Consider the following 22,027-nt stretch of genomic DNA (forward strand, 5'->3'; position numbering starts at 1 on the left):
AATATAGCTCTGAAACCATGAGCCCTGAAATTTGAATTGCCATTAATTTTGACTAGCAGTCAGTATTTCACATGCTATTGAAATAAATTCCATCTGGGAGTACTGATTCAAAGTCAGAGAATGACCAGTGGTTTGTACTGAACCATACCAAGGATGATAGGTCTCTGCACCAAGGAAATGTCCCCTAGATGAAGTTCTTGATGCAGTATAACTTCTGTTCTTACTTCTCCTTCTTTGTTTTCTCTTTGCTTGGTGTTTTGCAATAATGTTTTTAAAGCTTCATTTTTCCCACAAAGAGAAAGAATGATCACTAGATCTTTAAACTGTGGCCAGCAAGGATTTTTAAATTGTAATTACCGTTAAAAAGCTTAGGTAGCATTTACTGCCACAAATGTAAATACTCAAGCCGAGAAACTAATCAGGGAAGTTTCTTGGAGTAATCTCAAATGCAAAGTACGCATCATTATAGAAAACAAAGCCAGGGAAGTTTCTTGGAGTAATCTCAAATGCAAAGTACGCATCATTATAGAAAACAAAGCCAAACAAATTACATTAATGATCCAATTTTCTTAATTCTTGTGTTCTATGCAGTGCAAGTGACTAGCATTACATTTCATCAATGTATGCTTTTAAACTATCTTCTAGACGCTTGCTTAAGCGACAAGGCTTCTTTAAGAAGAAGCACTTACTGAAGAATCTTCTGGCAGACAACAGCAATTACAATGCAATAGATAACTATTACTGCTGCCCACGTCGCTCCATTCTACAGTAGCATTTTGATTTTATCCATGTAAAATGTCCCACTTCCATGACACTGAGCGTAATAACAAGTTATTAAGTTTTTGGCAAAAGGTAATTATTGAAACAACTTGTTATGTATACAAAGTGGGTGCCTTTTCAAGACAAAATATTTCAACAACTAAATAACACTCTAACTAATTATCTTTAACATGCAAATTAGTTAATTTAAAATGTTGCTAAAGGAGACTACAGTATGTTGGAGACTTTGAAATCCCAGAAGGAAAACAGCATCAGTATGAGCTGATACTCTTGACCCAACTTGTAAATCTCACTCATGCAGTCAGTCACATACAGCTTTCAGAAAGCACTCAAAAAATAAGACAAGATCAAGTGATTTTAAAAATCTTACAGGTTTTATAAAAACATTATTATACATTACAAAAAGCCTGTTATCAATTACAACTTACAAAACACTTAAAATGTTTAATACTCATTTAAAGAAAGATTATCTATATTTCAGTATGTACAGGTGTGGCAGTGTGCTCCCCGCCTGCCCCACGTAAGCAACAACCACCAGTGGGGGTCCTGCTGGCAGCATCCAGCTTACGCTGGACTTCGGAGACGGATGGCAACACGGTAGCCGAGGGCTGTCTGGCCTACTGACCCAGACCTCTTGCTGGTATGCAAATATGACTATAAGTCAATCATCTTACTCCGTAAACAGTGGACAGCCCGTTGAGCTCTCCTGCACGGCAGCGGGTTGCATGCCGGGATCTCCCCTTGAGTAGGGACGCCTCTCAAGGTTACTCCTCGAGAATGAGAGATTTCTTGCTGCAACAGATCCTCGGTGACTAATAGCATGCTAAGCTTTGAAATCTTAGCTAAGTGATATAAAGGATTGATCGCGCATATATAATTCTTTAGACATAAACTGTTGAACAAGTCTGGGGCTAGGATTGGATCCAGCTGCACCTAGGCTTCTCTCCGAGAAGGAGTTTAGAAAGCAAGGGGGTCCTCTCTGAACCTCATGACTCAACGGGAGGGTCTCCCTGACAGTTTTGCCTGACCCTGTCCTCTACGCAGTAAATAATCAAGTGTACCTTGCCATTGAATCTTGTTGCTTCTCTCTTACAAGTGAAGTGCACTCTCACTCCATCAGCAACAGGTAACAGTTTATATCAAAACTTGATCAAACAGAATACAATCCATAACTTTCATACCTATCTAATTAGAAGTATGTACACTGTCAAAAATATGAATGTGTTTAGAAATTACTGTTCTTGTCTATAAAAATAGAAAAAAGAGATACTGTAAGTACCTCGCCTGAAGACTCAAAAATTTCCAAACAAGACTCAGAACACAGCAGATTTACAATGGTAACCTAAAAACACTGATTAAAACCTCTTAAAATCAGAGAAACTATCCTTCTATTTTTCTGAGTATTCCAGCTCAGAAGAATGATGATGTAAATTAACAGGGAAGAAGAAAAAGAAGACTGAGTGGAAAAATACCCCTGAGATAAGGCAGAAACATTATTATTTTTTCTACTTGTTTGTTTCTTTGGCTTTTTGTTACTTTCAAGCTACCACATAGGTTTGAAAGGAAATTTGTCCTCTCATAGGTTTTAACAATTACATCACCACCTCATAGGTAATTATTCTGACACAATACAAGTGATAAAAAACCAATAGCATAAGTTGCTCTTCTTCTTCAGACTCTTCCCATTTCTGACCCCCTCCCTCTATTTTTCTTTTTAACAATTTTTTAATTCTAGAATTAGATTGTTAATAGGGTAGAATAGCTACCTGCATATTTTTTCTAACTAACATTTCCCACATCTTCCTTTTTTTCTTGAGGGTTTTTTATAGACAAGTTCTTCAAAAGCCATGCTTTCATCTTCCACTTCATTTTCCAAGTCTCTGTCATGCACAGAGCCTATATTAAAAACAAGAAATTAATGCAGAATAGAAAACCCCAACACCTTTTTCCTCTTAATAGTATGCCAAGCTATGTCATTGCTATTTTGTATGTCATAATATACCTTCATATGTGTATAATCATTTTTAAGAAGTATTTGGCTTAATATGACAATGTGCTTAAGAGCTCTGCTAGGAAGCAAAGACTGCTAAGCCACTTGCTGCACTAGTAATTAATTTTTACACTGAAAATCTGTTTCTATTGTTACTGCTTTTGACTTTTTTAAGAAATATGTCTCTCCTCTCTCAAGGTTCAGTTTCAGCAGACAATACATTTGCTTACTGACTTCCAAGACAGACTAAATGTTGCTTGTGAGACTATGAGAGCACTCCCGTATAGTCTCATTAACTAGATCTTTCTTGGAACGTGTAACAAGGCTTTATCACAATCAAATTTTCTAAAATAGAGCTATTTTAATGCTTTACATATAGTGCAATTTGTAAAGCTAATCACTCCATTGCTGCATTTTTATGCAATTGTTGCTAACTTACCACCTAAATGTGTGCTTAAACCTAAACGTACAGGTAAGCACAACGAAGTCTTAAACTTGTCCTCAGAGGTCTGTGATACAACAGACTGCATCAATGTATGTTACTTCTGGTGTGAAACCAAGTGCAATGGAAGTGAAAACAAAAGAAAAACAACCGCATATAGTATTTTTCCACAGAACTCTTAAAAGCAAGCTAAGGATTGGTTTTGTTAGGAAGCTGGTTCCCAAGAACTTGGATCCACACTGCCCATAAATGTACTGCTGCAGCAGTTAAGAAACAGCACTATCTTATTGGTGAAGATAAAGATAACTTCTCTTCTGTCCCCCCTGCCCAAGCTTACATCCTGAAGACTGCACTTGAACCATAGTTACACGTGCATCTGTGTGTGCCTGTGTGCACAAACACGCACATACTTTATGCAGGCTGGGATCCACTGAGGGCCAGGGGAGGACACTTGCTCCATTCTGGCCACCCTGTAACCATCTGCGAGGCTCATGCTCTAAAGAGCCATTGAGGAAAGACTGGTTAACTCATGTTTTCCAGAGTGCCCCTATGGAGGTGCCCGTTTCTTGTTGCCTAGCGGGTAAGTGAATATCCACAACTCTGCTGACTTGGAGACTAAAGTGATGCTAAGAGACCATTACTGAACAGTGTCCTCTACAGGGCACAGAAACCTGTGTAATTTGAAAACATACCTTCTTCCTTTATCCTATTAGACTCCATTTTCTTCAGCCACTTACGAGCCTCATCAATGGTGGCAACCAATTTGTTGGCATGTTTGTTTATTATTTCTTCAGCTGAAATGGAGCACAATTAACATTCTGTAAGAACATTAGCTGAGAGATGGACAGCAGCTAAAAGCCAAGCACAAAATGAAGTTAACACAGAGCTGTGCTGTATGATGATGCTGCAAAGCAAGAAGTCTCTGTCACCAGTGATCTCATGTGCGGGCAAATTCACTACTGGGGATGAAGATGCTGTAGGTATTACTCGCCACTCCAATCAACATTACTAGCACTATCAGAGGAGAAGCTCTCCACCCTTGTCCTGTACCTTTGAAGGTATACCTGAAACTCCTGAAAACATTCTGGTTTATCTATTTTTGGGTACTAAAGTTCCTGGCTTTCATTATCCCTCTGAAATTATACAAGTCAAAGTAAAACACGGACCCAAGATGTTGCAGCCCTTGCTTAACTGCACCATTAAGGACTTGAAAAATGCTTGTTACAAAGTGAGGGAAAAAATCTCAAAGGCAAATCATTTCTGTAAATATATTTTCACTGAGTGGAAGAACAAGGTAACATTCATCAAGCAATTGTCATAACAAAACCAACTATTACCTAATTAAGCCTACTACATATATCATATTCATCACTATCATGGTTCATTGAGCAGAAAGCCAACTAAATAATAAGCAAAACTTTATTGACTTCATCCATATGCAAAAGCTTTCCACTAGGAGTAAAGATAAAGCTTACACATGAAGACCACAACCTAAGTTTTAGTTAAGTTACAAATTTAACATACTTCACTGATCAGAGCTGATGAACATATCAAATATTACAGTTTTTCATTACTGTCAGACATCACAGGCAAAGTGACAGCTTGACAGGGTTGGTGGATTTCTACAACTAAAGCCAGTAACAATGTTTTGATTTAAGATGTCACTTTCCCACAGCAAGTACCCCAAACAATTTTGCTCCTAGGCCACTCATTCAGTGATTCAATTTCACTTGCAAAAATCAGCATAGATAATGCTTTAAGCGTAAGGGGGGGGAAAAATCAAGTATCAAAATATGCATCTCTTAAGTACCATAATTTACTGGACTTCGTAATACTAAGGTTGCCTTTGAGTGCCTGACACCCCACAGATTTGTAGTTAAGTATCCACTTTTGCTGAGCCCTGGCAAAATTACAAGCTCAAGGGCAGACTAGTCAGAGATATCCTGACTCCGAGTACTCCTAACACTCTACCCCTGCATATACAAATTACTATGGCTGGCAGAACTAAGTAGGAAATAGTAGAAAAATTAGTAGATTACCTGGTCTAATATAACAGGCTGCTGTAAAACTGTATAAATTCAGAGAACACAGCACATCTGATCATGTAGTTAAAATTCACTTTACTAAAATTCACCACTATTCACTTTACCTGTACTATCTGATGTATTACTTTGTGTTTGGAAGAAGTGAGAATATATTTTTTAATATTTTCAGCTGTCTCAGTTCCTCTTCTCCTCAACTATCTGAAATACCTGAAAATACCTTTCTCTTGACCACATTAAGATTTTCAAATGGAGCTTCGTCAGGTCTAGAAGTTTGGCCACAAATGACATACTAAATTGTTTGAAAGAAAACTGGAAAGGTCCTACCTTTAGCCCAGGCTTTTCTCTCATAGATTTCCTCTACTGCATCTGAAATCATCTTAATATTCTCTTTGATTTTTCTCTGGCGTAAGTTGGAACCTTCATTATATGCTAAATGGTCACAGGTGTAAGTCTTTTCCATAATGGCCTCCACTATTTCCCGTCCATCATGTATTATTGGATCTATCTTTCTTCTGAAAAAGTCGGCATAGGATTTGTAGGCAGTATTATTATTTCTGTGTTCATCTGTGTTCCTGTGCTCTATGTAAGCCTCACCGGCCACAGAAATTGCATTTCCTTCGGCATGCAACTTTTCTTCCCCACTGATCTCTGTTGGTGTCACAGCTTCAGAAGTGTCTGCCTCCATGTTTTCTGACTGGCTGAAATAGTTCTCAGAGCTCTGGATAAATCTGACTCCACAGAGATCACACTGGGTTTGGTCAATATCTGCTTTTTTGAAGATCTCTGATAAAAATTCCTCTCCTTCCATTGCAACAGTCTCAGCTTTGGAGCAGGCCTTCCTTTTCCACTTCACGCACAGAGAAACGAAATGGAAGACACGACGCAGCTGGCGTTGAGCAGATGCTTTCTGTTCTTGCTTCTGTTGCTTGCTGAGTGCAATGACTTCCAGGGGATCCTTTTGGTCCTCTAAGCAATGAACCCTTTCAAGTTCCTTTTCTAGCTCGTCAGCGTATTCTATCTTATCCAAAGAGGTCATAAACCTGTCAAGGTTTATGGGTTCATACAGGATGCCCCGTATGGGTGGGTGCCCCTGAGTGTACGCAGAGTCCCACTTCCATCGGCAGTCAACCAAGTACTCTGCGTCTCGCTCTGTCAGAAGCTCTTGCAGGCCTGCAGCGATTTCTCTTACATGTGTAGCATCACTCACTTGTTCCACAACCCTTAGCAATCTTTCAGGCACTTTAGAGGGAGAGTCTTTTCTCATTGATTTCAGCACCGCCTTGATTTTAGGAAAGTGGTGGCATAAGAGGGATCTATATTTAGAATTCTGCACCTGGTCAGCATTCAGTAACATCACTAAGCACAGCACTACAGTCCGCTCAGCCTCCCCTGAAGTTATGCAATCAGGATCCTCGAAAGCATCCAGAAGGACATTGAACTTTCCACAAGCTCCACACAAAACTTCTGCTAGATAACAGAGGTGAAATCTGAAATTCTGTACAGCTACATATATGTCCTTTGGTCTATACTCCTGTATGATAGAAAATGTGTCTCTAAGTTCTTTGTTATGGTCCTTGCTTCTGAACAAAAATTCCCAGTAATGAATGAGAGCAATGTAACTCTTTGGAAAGCAGAGAGTAATGTTCTTGGAGAGACGCATCAGGACAGCACAACAGAGAATATACTGGAATTCCAACAACATCACTGTATTTCCTATGCTTGGAATCAGGTGCCTCGTGCATTTCTTGACCAGGACGTTCATAAAACGGAAAAAAAACCTTTTACAGTTTTCCGGGTTCTTATGAACATAGAATTGCTCGAGTGAATTTTCAAGAAGTCGAATGAAGCACAAATGCGTTCTCCCCGCATTTTCAGCATTTTTGTCAGGTAGCAACATACCATGTCTGCCCTCTATTCCTTTGGCCTTTCCTCCTTGGCCTTTACTCTTTGGGAAGTTTTTTGCCTTTGGCAAAGCGAAGTTTAGCTCTTTGTTATAATCATCCTCTTCCTTAAAAAGAAGTTTCTCAAATTCTTCAGGATATCCCGAAGATAAGATGAAAACTTGCATGGCACTTAGCCACAAGTCAGTTGATTCTCTTCTGGCTGCAGTATCTTCATTTTTAAACTTCCACATGATGTACTCCTTCAACATCGCTCTACAGGGTCTGGAAATAATGTTACTGAATTCCAGTATTTCTTTGCATGCCTTTGGGTTCTCAGACAGTATTCTCAAATGAAAATGATTAGGAAAAAACACTTCCAGGAGGGCTTTACACGATGCATATTTATCAGCAGTCAAAATGTCATGAAAGCTTTTGCACTGATTCAGTAGCTCTGCAGGGAAAGTGTGCGTGGCTTCCAACAGCAGTCCATTTATTGCCACCAGATGCATTTTACACTGGAATATTTTCTTTGCTTCACGGCGCAACAAGGGCTTATGGTAATCCTCACAGGTTTTATCTTCACAGTTCAAGCCAACAATGAACTTCACACAAATACCAGGGTAATGCTTGTTCAGTAACTCATGGGTGATAGAGCACAACCTGCTTAACAAGTGCTGATTCAAAGCCGATTTTACCTCCTCTGTGCTTACTGAGAAATCACCTCTTTTCTTCTTCTCTTTTAGACTTGGCTGGTCTGACAAAAACTTCAGAATGGGTTCAGCTTCATTTTGAGACACCTGGCAACTGTCACCTGTTGGGACAATCCCATAATAGGCAAAGCATGACTTCACCATATCTTTCCCCGCATTGGTGGCTGCTTTCTTCAAACCCTTAACCAGACTCAGAAGAGCCATTAAGCCACGCATTGCCATAAAGAGGATGTTCTGGCTAGGAGCGCTGCAGCGACATAATGCAAAGAGAGCTTCAACTGCACCAGCAGCATGATTCAGAGATAGGAACTGACAGTATGCGTCGCTCAGCTTTGCGAAGTCTCCCTTCAGAACTCCCTGCAAAAACACAGCCTCAGCAATGCCAGACTTCTGCTCAGTTTGTTTACAAAGTTCGAGGGCTTCTCTTAGGATGGCCTCCACGTCCATCAGGTCTGACTCTGAACAGCGAGTCACACTGGCACGTGCTGCAGCAAGCAAACATGATGCACGAAACTCTTTTATAGCTGTGAGGTTGGCTGCTTCCAGAGCAAACCCGTGTTGTTTCATTAACTTTGCAGCTTCTTCCTCTCGACCTTCCCTTTTCAGTAAGTCTGCTGTTTGGCACAAGCATCCACGAGACTTCAGAAACTCAAGCTGATCTTCTATATCAAGTTTTGAGAGGACTTGCATCATCTTCTCAGTTCTGTTCATAGTTAGATACTTTGCAGCTGCTTCCAAATACAACTGATTTGCTGTACATGAGAGCTTGGAAACCATTTGTCCTTTTGTATTTAACATCTCTTCATACCTGAAATAATAGATACATCAGTTTACTACCATAGATGACTAACCTAGACAAAAAAATACTGCATTTTTAAAAAGCCTCCAAGACATTAACCAAATACCTGCCCCCAGAAGCCCTTCCTTCAAAAAGGCCAACTATTTCAAGTGATACATCTGTCCCGTGAAAAACAATCACATCATCTTAAAAGATCTACAGAAAGAATTTAGCTACAACATAAGGCTGTCTGAAGCAAGATCATTAAAACTTCTGGTACAAACAAGATCACAAGGTTTACAGCATTAGTGAATCTTTCTCCATGCTGTCAAATCACTGTACAAATTATTTTAATCACATTTTACCAGTGATAATCTTCTGTTTAATAAAGTAAGCCTCAATATAGAATCGTTGTTTACAGGAACAGAAGCCAGAATGAAATAAATCAGAATTTCAATGAATTCTCCACAGGCCAATACAGACAATAGTCTGTAAAACTTATATAAACCACTCAGTTTAGAGAACTCTTTAAATTCTGTCAGGTCTTTAAATTCTGTCAGATGTATCTACATATACTTTGCTGCTTATTGAGTGCCTGAGCAAAGTACCTGGTTGCATCTTTCAAAACACGCACTTTAAAACACTCAGTTATTAATTATTATTGGCTGATGTGAAATTATTAAGATATCCCCTAAGCCAGTCTTGCAAAAGTATTCTCTCCTGCATGCTAAGAAGGAGTAATTTTATCCTGATGGGTGAGTAAATTATCATTAGCCTTTCATTATCATCTTTTTCATGATAAACGTGGGAGTGCAGATTTTTGTACCTATGCTGATGAATTTGCATGAATGATTTGGGGAGGCTGGTTTAAAAAATCGTTAGCTGGTAAGGTGACTTCAATTCTTGAACTTTTTGATCAAACTACCTCTACATATTAAGCAACCTCAGTCCTTCAAAAAACAGTTCCCATTATTACAGGTACATCACAAAGGATTTCAGTAAAGGTGTGTAACTGTAGGCCTTGCTAGAATTCTAATTGGTGTATATATTCTTTAAAAGTCATCGATCAATTTAGGTGTAATGAAAGGTTTGGCCAATAAATGAACTGTTTATGCAAGAATGTGCTAATGAGGTCACAGGGATGGTGCCAGGTGCAAAGTTCTGTCAAAAAGATACTATTAAAATCAGTTTATCAAGCACAGTGTGAGGCAGTTCCTAACTGCCCTGAGCCAGCACAGGGGAGATGGTATGGAAAAGTTCATCTCAGACACTGGGACCAAGAATCTGTCAGAGAGGTGGTGCAAGCTGATCATTTAAATTACTATTCTTTGCTCCAAGTTAAAGATTTTGAGAGACAAATAGTTCATTTGTCACAACGACTGTTGCATTATATACTACACATCTAATGGTTATACTCTTACAGAAGTCAGAGACTAAGTGGCTAAATCCATTACTATTTCACTCTTAAAATAGAAGTATTAAATACTTCTATTAAATGTTTTTGTCGTATTTACCCTAAGAACCTAGTTCAGCGACTGGCTGAAGGAGAACTTGCATGACTAGTAATAGACTGGAAAAAATTCCCAGGAAAATGAAGCTAGTAGTCACTGTTCCAGCTGTGAATGCAGTAGAACGCTTTCACCGTGTTATCATTACCCAAGCGATATACTCTGACAAAGTTAATTTAACTTCATATAAAACAAAGTCACCAGCCAAAACTCTTGTGAAAATTTTATGGTGAGCCAGCTGTATTATGTTGAATTTGGAAATGAGAAAGATAACTATACTCCAACACCACCTTGGAAGACATACCTTTCAACTGCCTTTGCTGCTTCTTCATAGAGTTCTTCCTGACAATACATTTTAATTGCCAGATCAAACTCCTCAATTTGTTCATAACATTCAGATGCTTCTTTGTAGCACTGGCTTTTCTGATAGTAAACGGCAGCATCTTTCATCTGCAATGCAGAAGTCAGTAATGAAACTGAAGTGCTCTAAACAGTCAAAACTACATGAGTCGAATAAATATAGTAATTGCATCATGGAGGTGTCTCATATAGAAGCACACTTTAATCAAATGTAATTAAAGTATCTGAATGTAATCAAATAAATATTAAAGTAACCATTATTAAAACTGAACAGATGTTAAAAAAAACTTCAAAATACTTGTGTCTGAAAAACTAAAATGTAAAATTAAAGGTATTATACAGGATTTCCAAAGTACTTTTTATTCACCCAGCTCTGCCTGTTATTAAAAAATAACACCACACACACTTCTGTTGACTTGAAAATTTCTCAGAATCAACAGGATTAAATTAAAACAGTTATGGATTCAGAATGGGAACCCTACCCTTGTATCTTAAGCTTTAAGTATTTGGGAACAATTACTTTACATTCTTTTGGTGGAAATGCACTGCAAGTAAAAAATGTTGAGGATATTTATTTAAATATCCTCATACACTTGGAAAATTATTGTTAGTACATTACTTAATCCTTGCAAGATTCAACGTTCCATTTAGATGGCTGTAATCAGTGAAGTTTCAGTATCATCAGAGTACTGAATGAAGTAACAGCTTAAGTTTCATGAAATCAGGCATGAATTAACTTTTCGACTGCAAAGCAGAAATGACTAGTGGTGACTATTGAGGAAAGCCAAAGAAATAAACCTAAACTGCATAATTGCATCATTGTCGTCTTCATTCCTCTTCTGGCTATTCTGTGACAAATGCTTCCTCTTGAATGGCCCAGCTTACAGAGCTATTTTAGTTCAGCTACTACCATGTCACACAAAAATACTATTACCTTATGAGTAATATGAGGGGAAGAAAAGCTGTAGGAAAAGGAAAGTGATAAGGAGAGGATAATGTAGAGGATTTAATACCTTTCCTAACTTTTTACACAGTTCTGCACAAAGCTGGAACTCCTTTGATTGAAACAGACATTTTAGTGACAGTTTTGGTTCTCCACATTCCAAGTAAGTTTTAGCCAATGTCATATATTCCATCTGTTTTTCCCTGTAGAAGGTAAGAGAAAATTACCACTTATATCCAAATTAAGTTTAGGATCACATGATCTGTCACTGAATCCCACCAACACTGACATCATGTGTTCTTCTTCGTACATAACCTGATGAGGTATTACCTTACAATCAGTGGTATTTTGGGCTGACACTGTTCTGTCCAGAAGTCTGTTCCAGAATCTCACTGTTCTGGCAGTAAAAAGGGGTTTTTTGTAAATTATCAGACTAAGTATACTAGGGTGGTTTTGTGCTGCTCTTTTCTAGCTTAACTTGCTCCTTCTTCCTTTCTGCTGTTTAGCCCCAATGCCACTAAAGACAATAATCAAATTTGTTCTCAGCCTTTGCTCTGTATAACTAAACAAGCCCAGCCTTTCTGGTATCATTGCAGCACATCTATTTTCTTCCCAGACCTAGTCTGAATTCATCATTCTTGAGCCTGGAGGATCAGAACCGTACAAAGAATTTCATATCACAGAGCACACAGGAATCTTACTTATGCATTGTACACCAGCATTCATACCTCTACTAAAAAAAAATGCCACTTTCACACCTTCATTATTACATATGTTCTGTCAACTTAATATCTCCTAATATACCCAATTTCTTCTCCTCAAATTTTGTCCAATTGACAAGCACCCGAGCTTACAGACAACTTAAAAATAAGTTTTTTCAGTCTCACCAACAAATTCTCTATGATCACGAAATTTTATGAGTACCCTTATACTTCTAGCCAGGGCCACTGATATAAAACAGGTAACTAAAGAAGGCAAAACCTTGATTAACTCCAGTCATAACATTTCTCCAGACCTTCCCCCTTCTCCCTTCAGTGGTAGCTTCGCCTGATCTAGTCATTCCTTACCCACTCTGCTATCACTGCTAGTTTTCAGCCCCCCCAGCACGAACAGGAATTAATTCACTTAGGTCTAGAGTCCTCCCCATGAAGTCTTTTCCTGTCTTATTTGAGACAAGTCCCAAACAGTTTTTCAGCCTCTTCAGGAAACTGCAAACTTTCTCCCCTGTCAAACCCTTGACCTATTTTGCCCAGCTGACAGCATGAACTAAATGATTAATCTCAAAATCTGTCCCTTTAAAATTGCCCTTTGGTTCAGAACTAGTTCTGCTTGTTTAGTTTAGATTGACTCTAACACTAATTTTACCTCAAAGCTCACTTTTTGTTAGCAGCTTTTCTTCCCCAGTGCACACCATTCCTTCTTTGTGAATATGCAGTGGGATTAACTGGAGTTGAGCACTGCTGATGGCATATGCTCTTCTATCTATATCTAAGAATATAAAGCCTCTTGAGGTAACACAAATCCTGTTGCTTTTCTCTCACATAAGCCCTTTCGATGGCCACATTTGGTTTGGACAGCCTACAGGGTGCAACCACTTTCACCACTCCCCAGAGGGAGCAGTGCCCCAGATCCTGTTGGAGCTGCGCTAGACTTTCCAATTTCTTAAATCTCTTCTGCCACCCACAGACAGAGATGTGAAGACACCTTGCCAGCGTGGTTCTCCAATGTCTCCAGCCCAGTCCCACAGCTGTGGTGGGAACCTCCCCCTGCACACACCCTTGTGGTCTGGCACCGCAGAATGACACTCGCTCATCTGCATTGACACTTACCTGGGGCTGCTTTTCTTTGAGTGCACTTTGAGAACGGCATCGTGTGCCAGGGCCAGTTTTGACTTCTCAGCTGCTCCTCCCTTTTGGTAACATTTGGCTGCCACCTGGGGTGAAATCATACACAACATTCACACAGGTGCATCCAGCCCATGGCTTATCACATAAAAGCAAAACTTAATTTTACAGTCACTGTAACGGAAAACAGAAAGACTGGTAGGGTTCCTGGAAGAAGGTAAAGGTAAAACATTGCAGTATATTTTTAGGACAAAAAGAAAAGCTTTAAAGTCAGTCCACATGTGATTATCACAATTAGAATTTTAATTACAAAGTTTTACATGGAAGTAGTGAAAGCAAAATTCCTGGTAGGCTGATAGAACAGATAGCACATACAATTTGAATGATGGCCTAAACCATTAATTGGTAAGTCACCAGGCATCTGCCACATAAATTCTATTAATAAAAGTTAGGAAAACCAATGTGTGCAAAGTTAAATTGAAAAGCATGGAACATTCATTCATGCTTTTACCACACCATGCCCTTTCTGTGATAAGCTGGAGAGAAGCATCAAGAGTTACCATGCTCCTAGCAAGGTTTGCTCCATAATCACCTTGCTCATTCTGCAACACCGTTATTTCTTTATTCTATCCACTAATTCAGTACTTGCTTCTGTTTGGAAATTGCACATTGCAAGCCACTCTTAGAACTGTCAAATTCACCAGATAATTTCTTCTTAATGTAGCAATGATAAGCAAAGATCAGGATTATAAAGAAAACAGAATAGCAGATAATACAGCTAATACATTTCAGTTTTCAAGATGACATTTTCTCAGCTGTGTGTTTTTTGTCTAAACACCTTTTTGTCCATTTAGGAAACTGCCTTTTTTTTCAAGGGGAGATAAATTGTGTCTGTAGAGTGGCAGCTGATTATTTTAATTTTTGCTTTGCCAAAATATCTATTTTCCACACAAAAATTTGTATGTTGCTATCAGCAAAAAATGGAAGCCTGATCATGATCAAAAAAGTATCCAAAATTTTATTTCATAGAATCATAGATTATCTCAAGTTGTAAGGGACCCATAAGGATCATTGAGTCCAACTCCCTGCTTCTCGCAGGACTACCTAAAACTAAGCCCTATGACTAAGAGCGTCATCCAGATGCTCCTTGAACTCCCGACAGGCTTGGTGCTGTGACCTAGGGGAGCCTGTTCCAGTGACCATCCACCCACTCAGTGAAGAGCCTTCTCCTAATGTCCAATCCAAACTTGCTCTGATGCAGCTGCATTCCATTTCCTCGTGTCCTATCACTGGGCACCAAAGAGAGGAGATCAGCACCTCCACCTCTGCTGCCCCCCTTGAGGAAGTTGTAGACTGCGATCAGGTCACCCCTCAGCCTTCTCTTCCCCAAACTGAACAAACCAAGTGACCTCAGCCACTCCTTGTAAGTCTTGCCCTCAAGACCTTTCACCATCTTGGTCACCGTCCTCTGGACACATCCTAATAGTTTGATGTTGTTCTCATATTGAGGCACCCAAAACCGCACACAGTAGTCGAGGCAGGGCCGCACCAGGGTGTAGAGTGGGACAGTTACCTCCCTCTGGACCTGTTTGTGTCCACTGTATGATATTCCCAGTTGATGTCTGAGAAGTTAAAAGCACCCAGAAGGACAAGGGCAGTTGATCTAGAGATATCCCTTAATTCCTTGTAGAATAATTTATTGGTGTCGTTGCCCTGGCTGGGTTTTGCTTCCATTCCATTAACTGTCATCCCATATCTGGATTGTATTAGCTATCAATTTAGGAAATAAAAGACTGTAAAATCTCCATGTTCTTTAAATAAGGGAACAAAAACATCATTTTGCCTCTCTTTCTGTGGTTTTCTTAGTGTTCCCTTGGTTCTTATGTGCTGTTCGTTAATGTCTGTTTTGTATCCATCCCTAATTACTGTTCAAAAAACCATAAAAGGGCTCTGAGATCACCACCCAAATCAATATACTTCCAAGAAATGTTTTCGTTTTCCTACAGTAATGTGTAATGATCTTGTCAAGCACGTAGTTTAGATTCACAAATTCCAGTCAATTCCAGTTGTTGCTAATAATTGTTTTTTCCAATCATCTTTCATTTATGTACATTAAAACTGGACTGCAAATTTCTGGGTAGTGAATTTAAGATTACAGACAATAGGCTTGCTCTCCCTACTTACTTCTTGCAAGTTGTTTACAAGTAGTCCGTAGACACATACACAACTACAAACCACAAACTAAACTACACTGCTACAGAGCAACTGAAAGTTTACAGATAATTTTATAGATGCAAAGAAAAAGAAAAGGTTTCAGAATAGACAGGAAACCTTATTTCAGATAAACATATGCTCCTACCTCCCAGAACTGATGTTTAGCATAGTAGTCTCCCTGTGCAATCCATTCTTCTGGAGTTGAAGTTTTAGCAAACATGCTGTCGTCTAAATCTAGAAGGTCAGGAGTAATCATTTTATGTTAGAATGGATATAGAATAGAAACCACTTACCATGTACCAAAACTAAGCATTAGCATCTCATAATGTTCCAAACTCTTTATGATTTGTGCTCACACCAGTAATGGTAACTATGACTTATATACATTTTAAATCTCTCAATCAGCACTGAAAATCAACAAGTTAGGTTTGGTTTTGAAGGACCTTTAAAAATCATGCTTGGTTTTTGGACAAAACTTTGAGTAAATCCACTGTCTTTACAGAAATCAAATTCTTTTATTTGATAAATCACTTTTAGCTGGGATGGTTTTCCATGAACATCCTTCATTACTGTGCAGGAAAAATGATACTAATGAAATAGCAATGAAGTTATGTATTAACATGTACAACTGATCTTTAGAGCCAAAAGAAGTAAAACCCGCTGAAATCAGTGGAAATTTGAAGGGCAGTTATCAATGCATACTGTTAGAGGGACCAAGTAATTTAACCTTCTTTATTACACAGCGTAAAAGCAAGAAAGCATGAGTAGGCTGTCCTGTCTTACAGTCTTTTAAGAAAGTTTTAGGATAACTTTACCTTTCTTTTCATCTGCTTTGACAACCTGAACAAATTCTCTTTCAATGAAATAGTTAAAAGCTGGAGCCCGTTTATCACTGTCTTCATCGAAGATCCAAAGATTGACCCTGGCTCTTGTAATGGCAGTATATAATTGCTTTAGCTCTCCATTCAGCATCTGAAGCAGAACCAAAAAAAAAAAAAAAAAAAAAGCAACACACCAAAATAAAATAAATGAAATGCCAGATGACCTAAATTGTTAGAAAGAAACAAACTTTGCAGTCATAAGAAAACAGCAAATATATACATAATGAATAACAACTAAGAAAGTATCTTTAAGTAAGCATGTCTAAATATTAAATATGTGATTTTTCAATCACATAAGCCATTGTTCAGCTAATTTGCATGCAACTACTGCTAAAGCAAATCTAGCAGCTGCAGGTGTGACAGTCCATTTTCCTTCTAATCACTTGCACATATAATTGCTGATTTTTTACCATACAATCCTGAAAATCTGACTCACTAGATTCTAAGAATTCCTTAATTTTAAGGTAGTGACACCAATCTGAAAACAGACTGAAGTAATAATAAATATTGACAAGCTGATCTGCTGTTTGCTTTAACCACAGCTGTTCTGTAAATATACCTAAAGTCTGTTACACAGTTTTTATTCTCTTATCAAATTACATTTGCAAAAGACCTCTTATCTTTCAAAATCAAGATTATATTATACAAATAATATAAAAAATAATATAAAAAAGATAAAGCAACCTTGATAAACATGGAACTACAGGATGAAAGTATTTCTTGAAGAAATTTCCCTACTTGTAAGATTAAAGAATTTAGTTTATCCTTTCTATTCCCAATGTTACGAAAAACTCACCTTGTACATTTCTACATTAAAAGGAGTTCTTTTCTGCATACCAGTAGCATCCTCTAATGGCATTTCGATTAGCAATTTGCTTCCTACTTGCACATCTGAATCAGGAGTAAAAGAAGAAATGATCTTCCATTCTTTGCTAGCCTAAAATGTCAAAAGAATGAGGTTAGAATGAGGTTACTTGTATGCAGCAATCACTATTGCCTACATATGCACATAAGGTCATGTGCTGTGACCGACCAACACACCCTCACAACTGAAGAAGGCTCACAGGAGATGGGCAGAAATAAAACATATTATGTCTGGGAAGAATGTAAAGAATGGCCACCAATTTTCATCAAGAAAGCTGAACTTCATCTCAATACAAGTGTTATTGGAGGGTAACCTTTGTTTGAGATACACAGGTGTACCAGGCAGTCATCAGGTTGCATAAACAACTTCCCCTGAAACAGCTAGTAGAGAGTAATGTCCTCCTGAGCCAGCCAGACCAACACGGGGGAAGTGAATACGTGGCTCAGCCCAGAACGTGTAAAAACTGAGCATCAAACAAAACAAACCCGGAAGAGTGCAACTGGCTTGAGCTGGCTTCAAGCTACGTATTACTTCCCGGGGACTGCAGATGCCCAGCATCATGATGGTGGAGCATACAGAGACTGCTAATGGGAATCGTGTTTGTATTGTGATTTTGCTGTATATTGCCATTGTTATATCATGCTTATCTTGTGATTTCAGGATATTATGTATTACTCATCTAAATCCAGATCACATGCAATGCGTAATGTAAATAAGTAAACTTGATATTAAACATGAAAACCTCTTTGGGTGGACTATAAATTTTCAGCGAAACCTGAAGATACACCCCTACAATGGATAACCCGTCTATGGGGAAAAGGAGCAAATCAGGTTACCCTCACTATGGACGAGGCTTAAGGTTTAGTTCTAGGGCCAAGGATTCTCCTACAATTCCCAATGTGGCAACAGGCAAACTCACTGTGGGGGTGTGCTGTCTGCTGGGCCAGGCAGCTCCTTTCCAGCCCAGGGCAGGGTGAAAGGTAAATGGTGGTGGGATAACACTCATGAGCTGCAAACTGTCATGCTAAAATCTGCTATCTAAGCCATGCTGATAAGGTCTGAGGCTATAGGTCAGGACGGGCAGCCACCAAGCTCAGTGAGTTGCAGGCCAGCTGGGCGACAACTCACCGAACCTTGTCCCTGTAGCACCAAGGAAACTTGGAGCAAGCAGGATCCATAGAAGCAGAGGCAAGTGGCTGCTGTTCTTTGGTTGGTGCGCTGAAGAAGCAGTTCTTTGAACAGGGCCCAGATCATAAGCCTTGGCAGGACAAGGCAGTGGATTAAGAAGAGGGCCATCTGGCACATCATCTTTGGCATGCAAGTCATCATTGCGTATGTAAACCCTGACAGGGGGAGAGGGGAGGGAGGGGGAGAGCACGGCCATGGACAAAACAAAAGGGTTGAAGCCGTGAAGACGGAACGACCAGTATCCCATACAGGCGTATATTCTCACCCTCACTGTGCGCAGGCAAGAGGGCTGGTCATTCACGTAATTAATGTGTTAAGCTCACTGTGCAACACCAGTAATTGCTAGTGCTGGTCTGAGCCAGGGAGTGGAATGTCACCAGCCAACACACACCCCCCTTGGAAGAAGGCTTAGAGATGAGCAAAAAAATACTCACATAGAATATCTAAAAAAGCGTGGCTGGAGAATATCGGACTCTGATGTATGTACATGTGACAAATTTCTATGAACGTGCACAAACATGCTTAAACATACGTTGTGTGGTGGCAGATCAGTGGTGTGCACTCTCATGCCATGTAACAAATGCTAAAATGCCAGGTCCTGATCACACCTTTCTGCAGGTTCCTGGTCCCACACAAAACTAACAACCCAGAAAATCATAAGAATATTTTAAGTTGTTATGTCTTCCCCCTTTTTGGTATTTAATGGAAACCTGATTACATAGTGCCAAGTTTGTGACACAAACTGAAAAATAATCATAATAAGGCTGAAATAGCGCTCTTTCTTTTTATACACACACACACACACGGTTCAGAGCTTTAAGCAACCTGATACAGGTTAACTGTCTTCTTAATGGGAAAAAATGAAGGAAAGTTTTCTTGCAAAATGTATTCTGAAGTTAAGATTGCAATAAATCATCAGTCAAAACACTCCTAAGCCTGTCATGGATTACAAAATGATAACCAACTAGTAGTATCAGTTTGGTCAACAGCTTGCTGTGTTTTGGGGGGTTGGGGTTTTTCCCTTTTTGAGTCTCTATTCAAACGTGCTTCATGAAACAAGACTAATTTCGTATCTCATTTTCAAGGCCAATAAAAACCAAACACCACAAATTATAAACAGTACACAGCCATATTTGCTGTGTTTACAACAGTTCAGAAATTCAGCTCTTCAAAACTAGAAAACCTCAGGGTGAGCTTCTTTCTTGCCTGCCTGTTTAACTGCTCAAATCAACTCAATTACTCATGACTCACAGGAAAATGGAAGAATTAGACAGGAACAGTTCTCCAGGCCTGACATACATTAGTCTAGCTGAGTTAAAATGCTAAACACACTCAACTCCAGATTCTGCTGTTAGTTCACTGTTCTTCTGAGCACAACTCACATCACCAAAACCGCATCAGCTTCGAGAAATCTATCATTACAGCCACTATAATACTGTCCCCACATCCCAGTAAGGAAGATTCAAGGTCATTCACCTCAAGTTCCTTCATTCCACCCTCACCACATAATGTCTACTAGCGCCTATGAAGAGTCACTAGTAAGCTGCCCTGTTTTCCTTTATACATCTGTGGTTTTCCTCTGCTGAAAGCCACATCTTGAGACACTGTTTTGAGGGCTAGAGGCAGAGGGCATCTGCAACAGAGATGTTCACACTGAATGTTTAATTGCAGAGCAACTCAGTCAGGGGCATTCTTGAGTCTCTGCAGGCTTGTTCCATAAGGATGCTGCCAACTGCCTGGCTGGAAGGCGGCGGGGGGACTCAGTGATGCTCCAGCAACAACAGCGAGGCTTCTGTGGTAAACAGCTCTTTGCAAGGAGCCTCAAAATCCACACCCCTGCCAGGTCTGGAGTTACAGGAAACCTTGGAGGAGCGGGGTCTGAGCTCCCTGGAGAACCACTAAGGGGGAAAAGGAAGTACATAAAAAATACAAAACAAAACACCTCCAGGAAAAAAGCTGCCTTCAACCAAGGCCATTCTACAGATGATGGTCTCCGCTATAGAGACCATCCTGTTCCCTGACAACCCCTGAGCTAGACCAGAATGAGTTTTCTGGAGCTAAGCTGTGGATGGCTACAGAGCACACCCCCTCCACTCCCTCAAACGCACAGACACTATTTGATTCTAAACATAATTGTTTTACTAAACTTTTAATTAAAAAAAAAAACCAAACCCATTCCGTTTCATTTTGTCTGCGGCTGACAAATGATTTCAAGTCTATGAGCTAGCACACCAAAAATATCACACTGTGAACAGAGGGGTGATGCAAAGCAGGGGGTTTGAGGTGGTTTTCTGGAACCCAGAGCCCTGCTATAAGATAAAGGGTATGCGAGGGTGAGGGAGTGTCCCTCCACTGACTGCTCTGACCTGAACAGGTAGCAGCTGGTAGGGACATGCTGTAAGCTAGCACAGTAGTCTTGGCATGTAGCGCAAGTGTGTGTGTGCATGCGTGCTGTTGTGTTGGACACCAAGGCTCTCCCTTAAATTGCAGCAGCCAGTCTGAAGGAAAATGCAGCATTAAGGGAAGAGGCATTAATTCATAAACGTATGAGCTCTCTTTTCTACTGTGATGAAACCAACAATCTTCAGAGAAAACAATGAATCCTTCCCCAGCTGGAAAGCCAATTAGACCACTTGTAAAATCAAGACATTAACCAAAAATTCAGAAAATGGTAAGAATTAGATACCTCTGAGTCTGTGAAAAAGTTGTAAAGGAGTACATCATCAAATTCCAACCCCTTTGCTTCATAAACTGTGAGTACAAGTGCCAAGCTGAGTTCCTCGGGTATCTTCTCCTTTGCAGTTTCATTTGCCACTAATACCACCTGTCATAAAATACATTAATGAAAAGAATATATTAGGAAGCAAAAATAGGTAACAGCCTCATAGAGGGAGCACACAAACTTCACAATAATGCAAGAGCTTTCTCAAAACCAGACGGCACTTAACACAGACATTCCAGCACACTCCGCAAAAAAGGTCACAAAGCTGCCGCTAGAAACTGACAAACACATGGAACGAGAAGACAGTCATAGATCTGGTGTAAGAAAATTTGGAGTCAGAAAGAACAAAGCAAAAAAGAACAGAAAGAGCCAGACGTGTTAAGAAGAAACGGAAACCAACACAGTAAAGGCTTCTAAGTTTACAAAGCATAATTTATCACTGAGATACAAGGGCTTAAAAAAGAAAATTGTGGGCAGTCCATATAAAATGGTGATTTAGCAACAGAGCTGGAAGAATTTGCAAAAAGCCATATACCTAAGAAAAGCAAACCTGATGTGCTCCAAATTCAATGGGTTGTGTTTTCCTTTTGTTGCCCCTCAGCAGAATTGCTAGGTCACTAACACTGCAGGACTCCAAGACTGTAGGTTTTGGTCCATCAAAGAGACCGCAGTCCTTAGGAAGCCGATCAAAAGATTCCGGGAAATAATGCTGAAGTAAATCAACGACTCCAGAAGCTAAACGGAGAATACCTGTAACAAGCAGAATACAGATTTTAAACTTCAGTCTGACTGTCTCATACTCTCTCGCAAACACAGTTTTAAAAGATTTTGTTAGAATTTTGAAATCAAGAAATACCATGACAAAAACACTTAA

The 22,027-nt window shown here is 39.5% G+C and overlaps 1 protein-coding gene across 1 annotated transcript in view; it reads right to left on the bottom strand.

Annotated features, from left to right (window-relative positions):
• Window positions 1-1,858: 1,858 nt before the first annotated feature.
• The window catches only part of TRANK1 (tetratricopeptide repeat and ankyrin repeat containing 1), a 57,550-nt gene continuing 37,381 nt past the window's right edge, over window positions 1,859-22,027 (bottom strand). The window contains exons 14-24 of the mRNA XM_075728322.1: window positions 21,704-21,903; window positions 21,118-21,255; window positions 17,175-17,315; window positions 16,313-16,469; window positions 15,643-15,731; window positions 13,269-13,372; window positions 11,510-11,642; window positions 10,441-10,586; window positions 5,582-8,658; window positions 3,905-4,006; window positions 1,859-2,676 (exon numbers count right to left, since the gene is read on the bottom strand). Coding sequence (XP_075584437.1) covers window positions 2,564-2,676; window positions 3,905-4,006; window positions 5,582-8,658; window positions 10,441-10,586; window positions 11,510-11,642; window positions 13,269-13,372; window positions 15,643-15,731; window positions 16,313-16,469; window positions 17,175-17,315; window positions 21,118-21,255; window positions 21,704-21,903 — 4,400 coding nt within the window. The 3' untranslated portion in view covers window positions 1,859-2,563. The remainder of the gene's footprint in view (window positions 2,677-3,904; window positions 4,007-5,581; window positions 8,659-10,440; window positions 10,587-11,509; window positions 11,643-13,268; window positions 13,373-15,642; window positions 15,732-16,312; window positions 16,470-17,174; window positions 17,316-21,117; window positions 21,256-21,703; window positions 21,904-22,027) is intronic.

This window comes from Pelecanus crispus, chromosome 2, assembly GCF_030463565.1.
Source record: "Pelecanus crispus isolate bPelCri1 chromosome 2, bPelCri1.pri, whole genome shotgun sequence".
In the NCBI taxonomy this organism is placed as follows: Eukaryota; Metazoa; Chordata; class Aves; order Pelecaniformes; family Pelecanidae; genus Pelecanus; species Pelecanus crispus.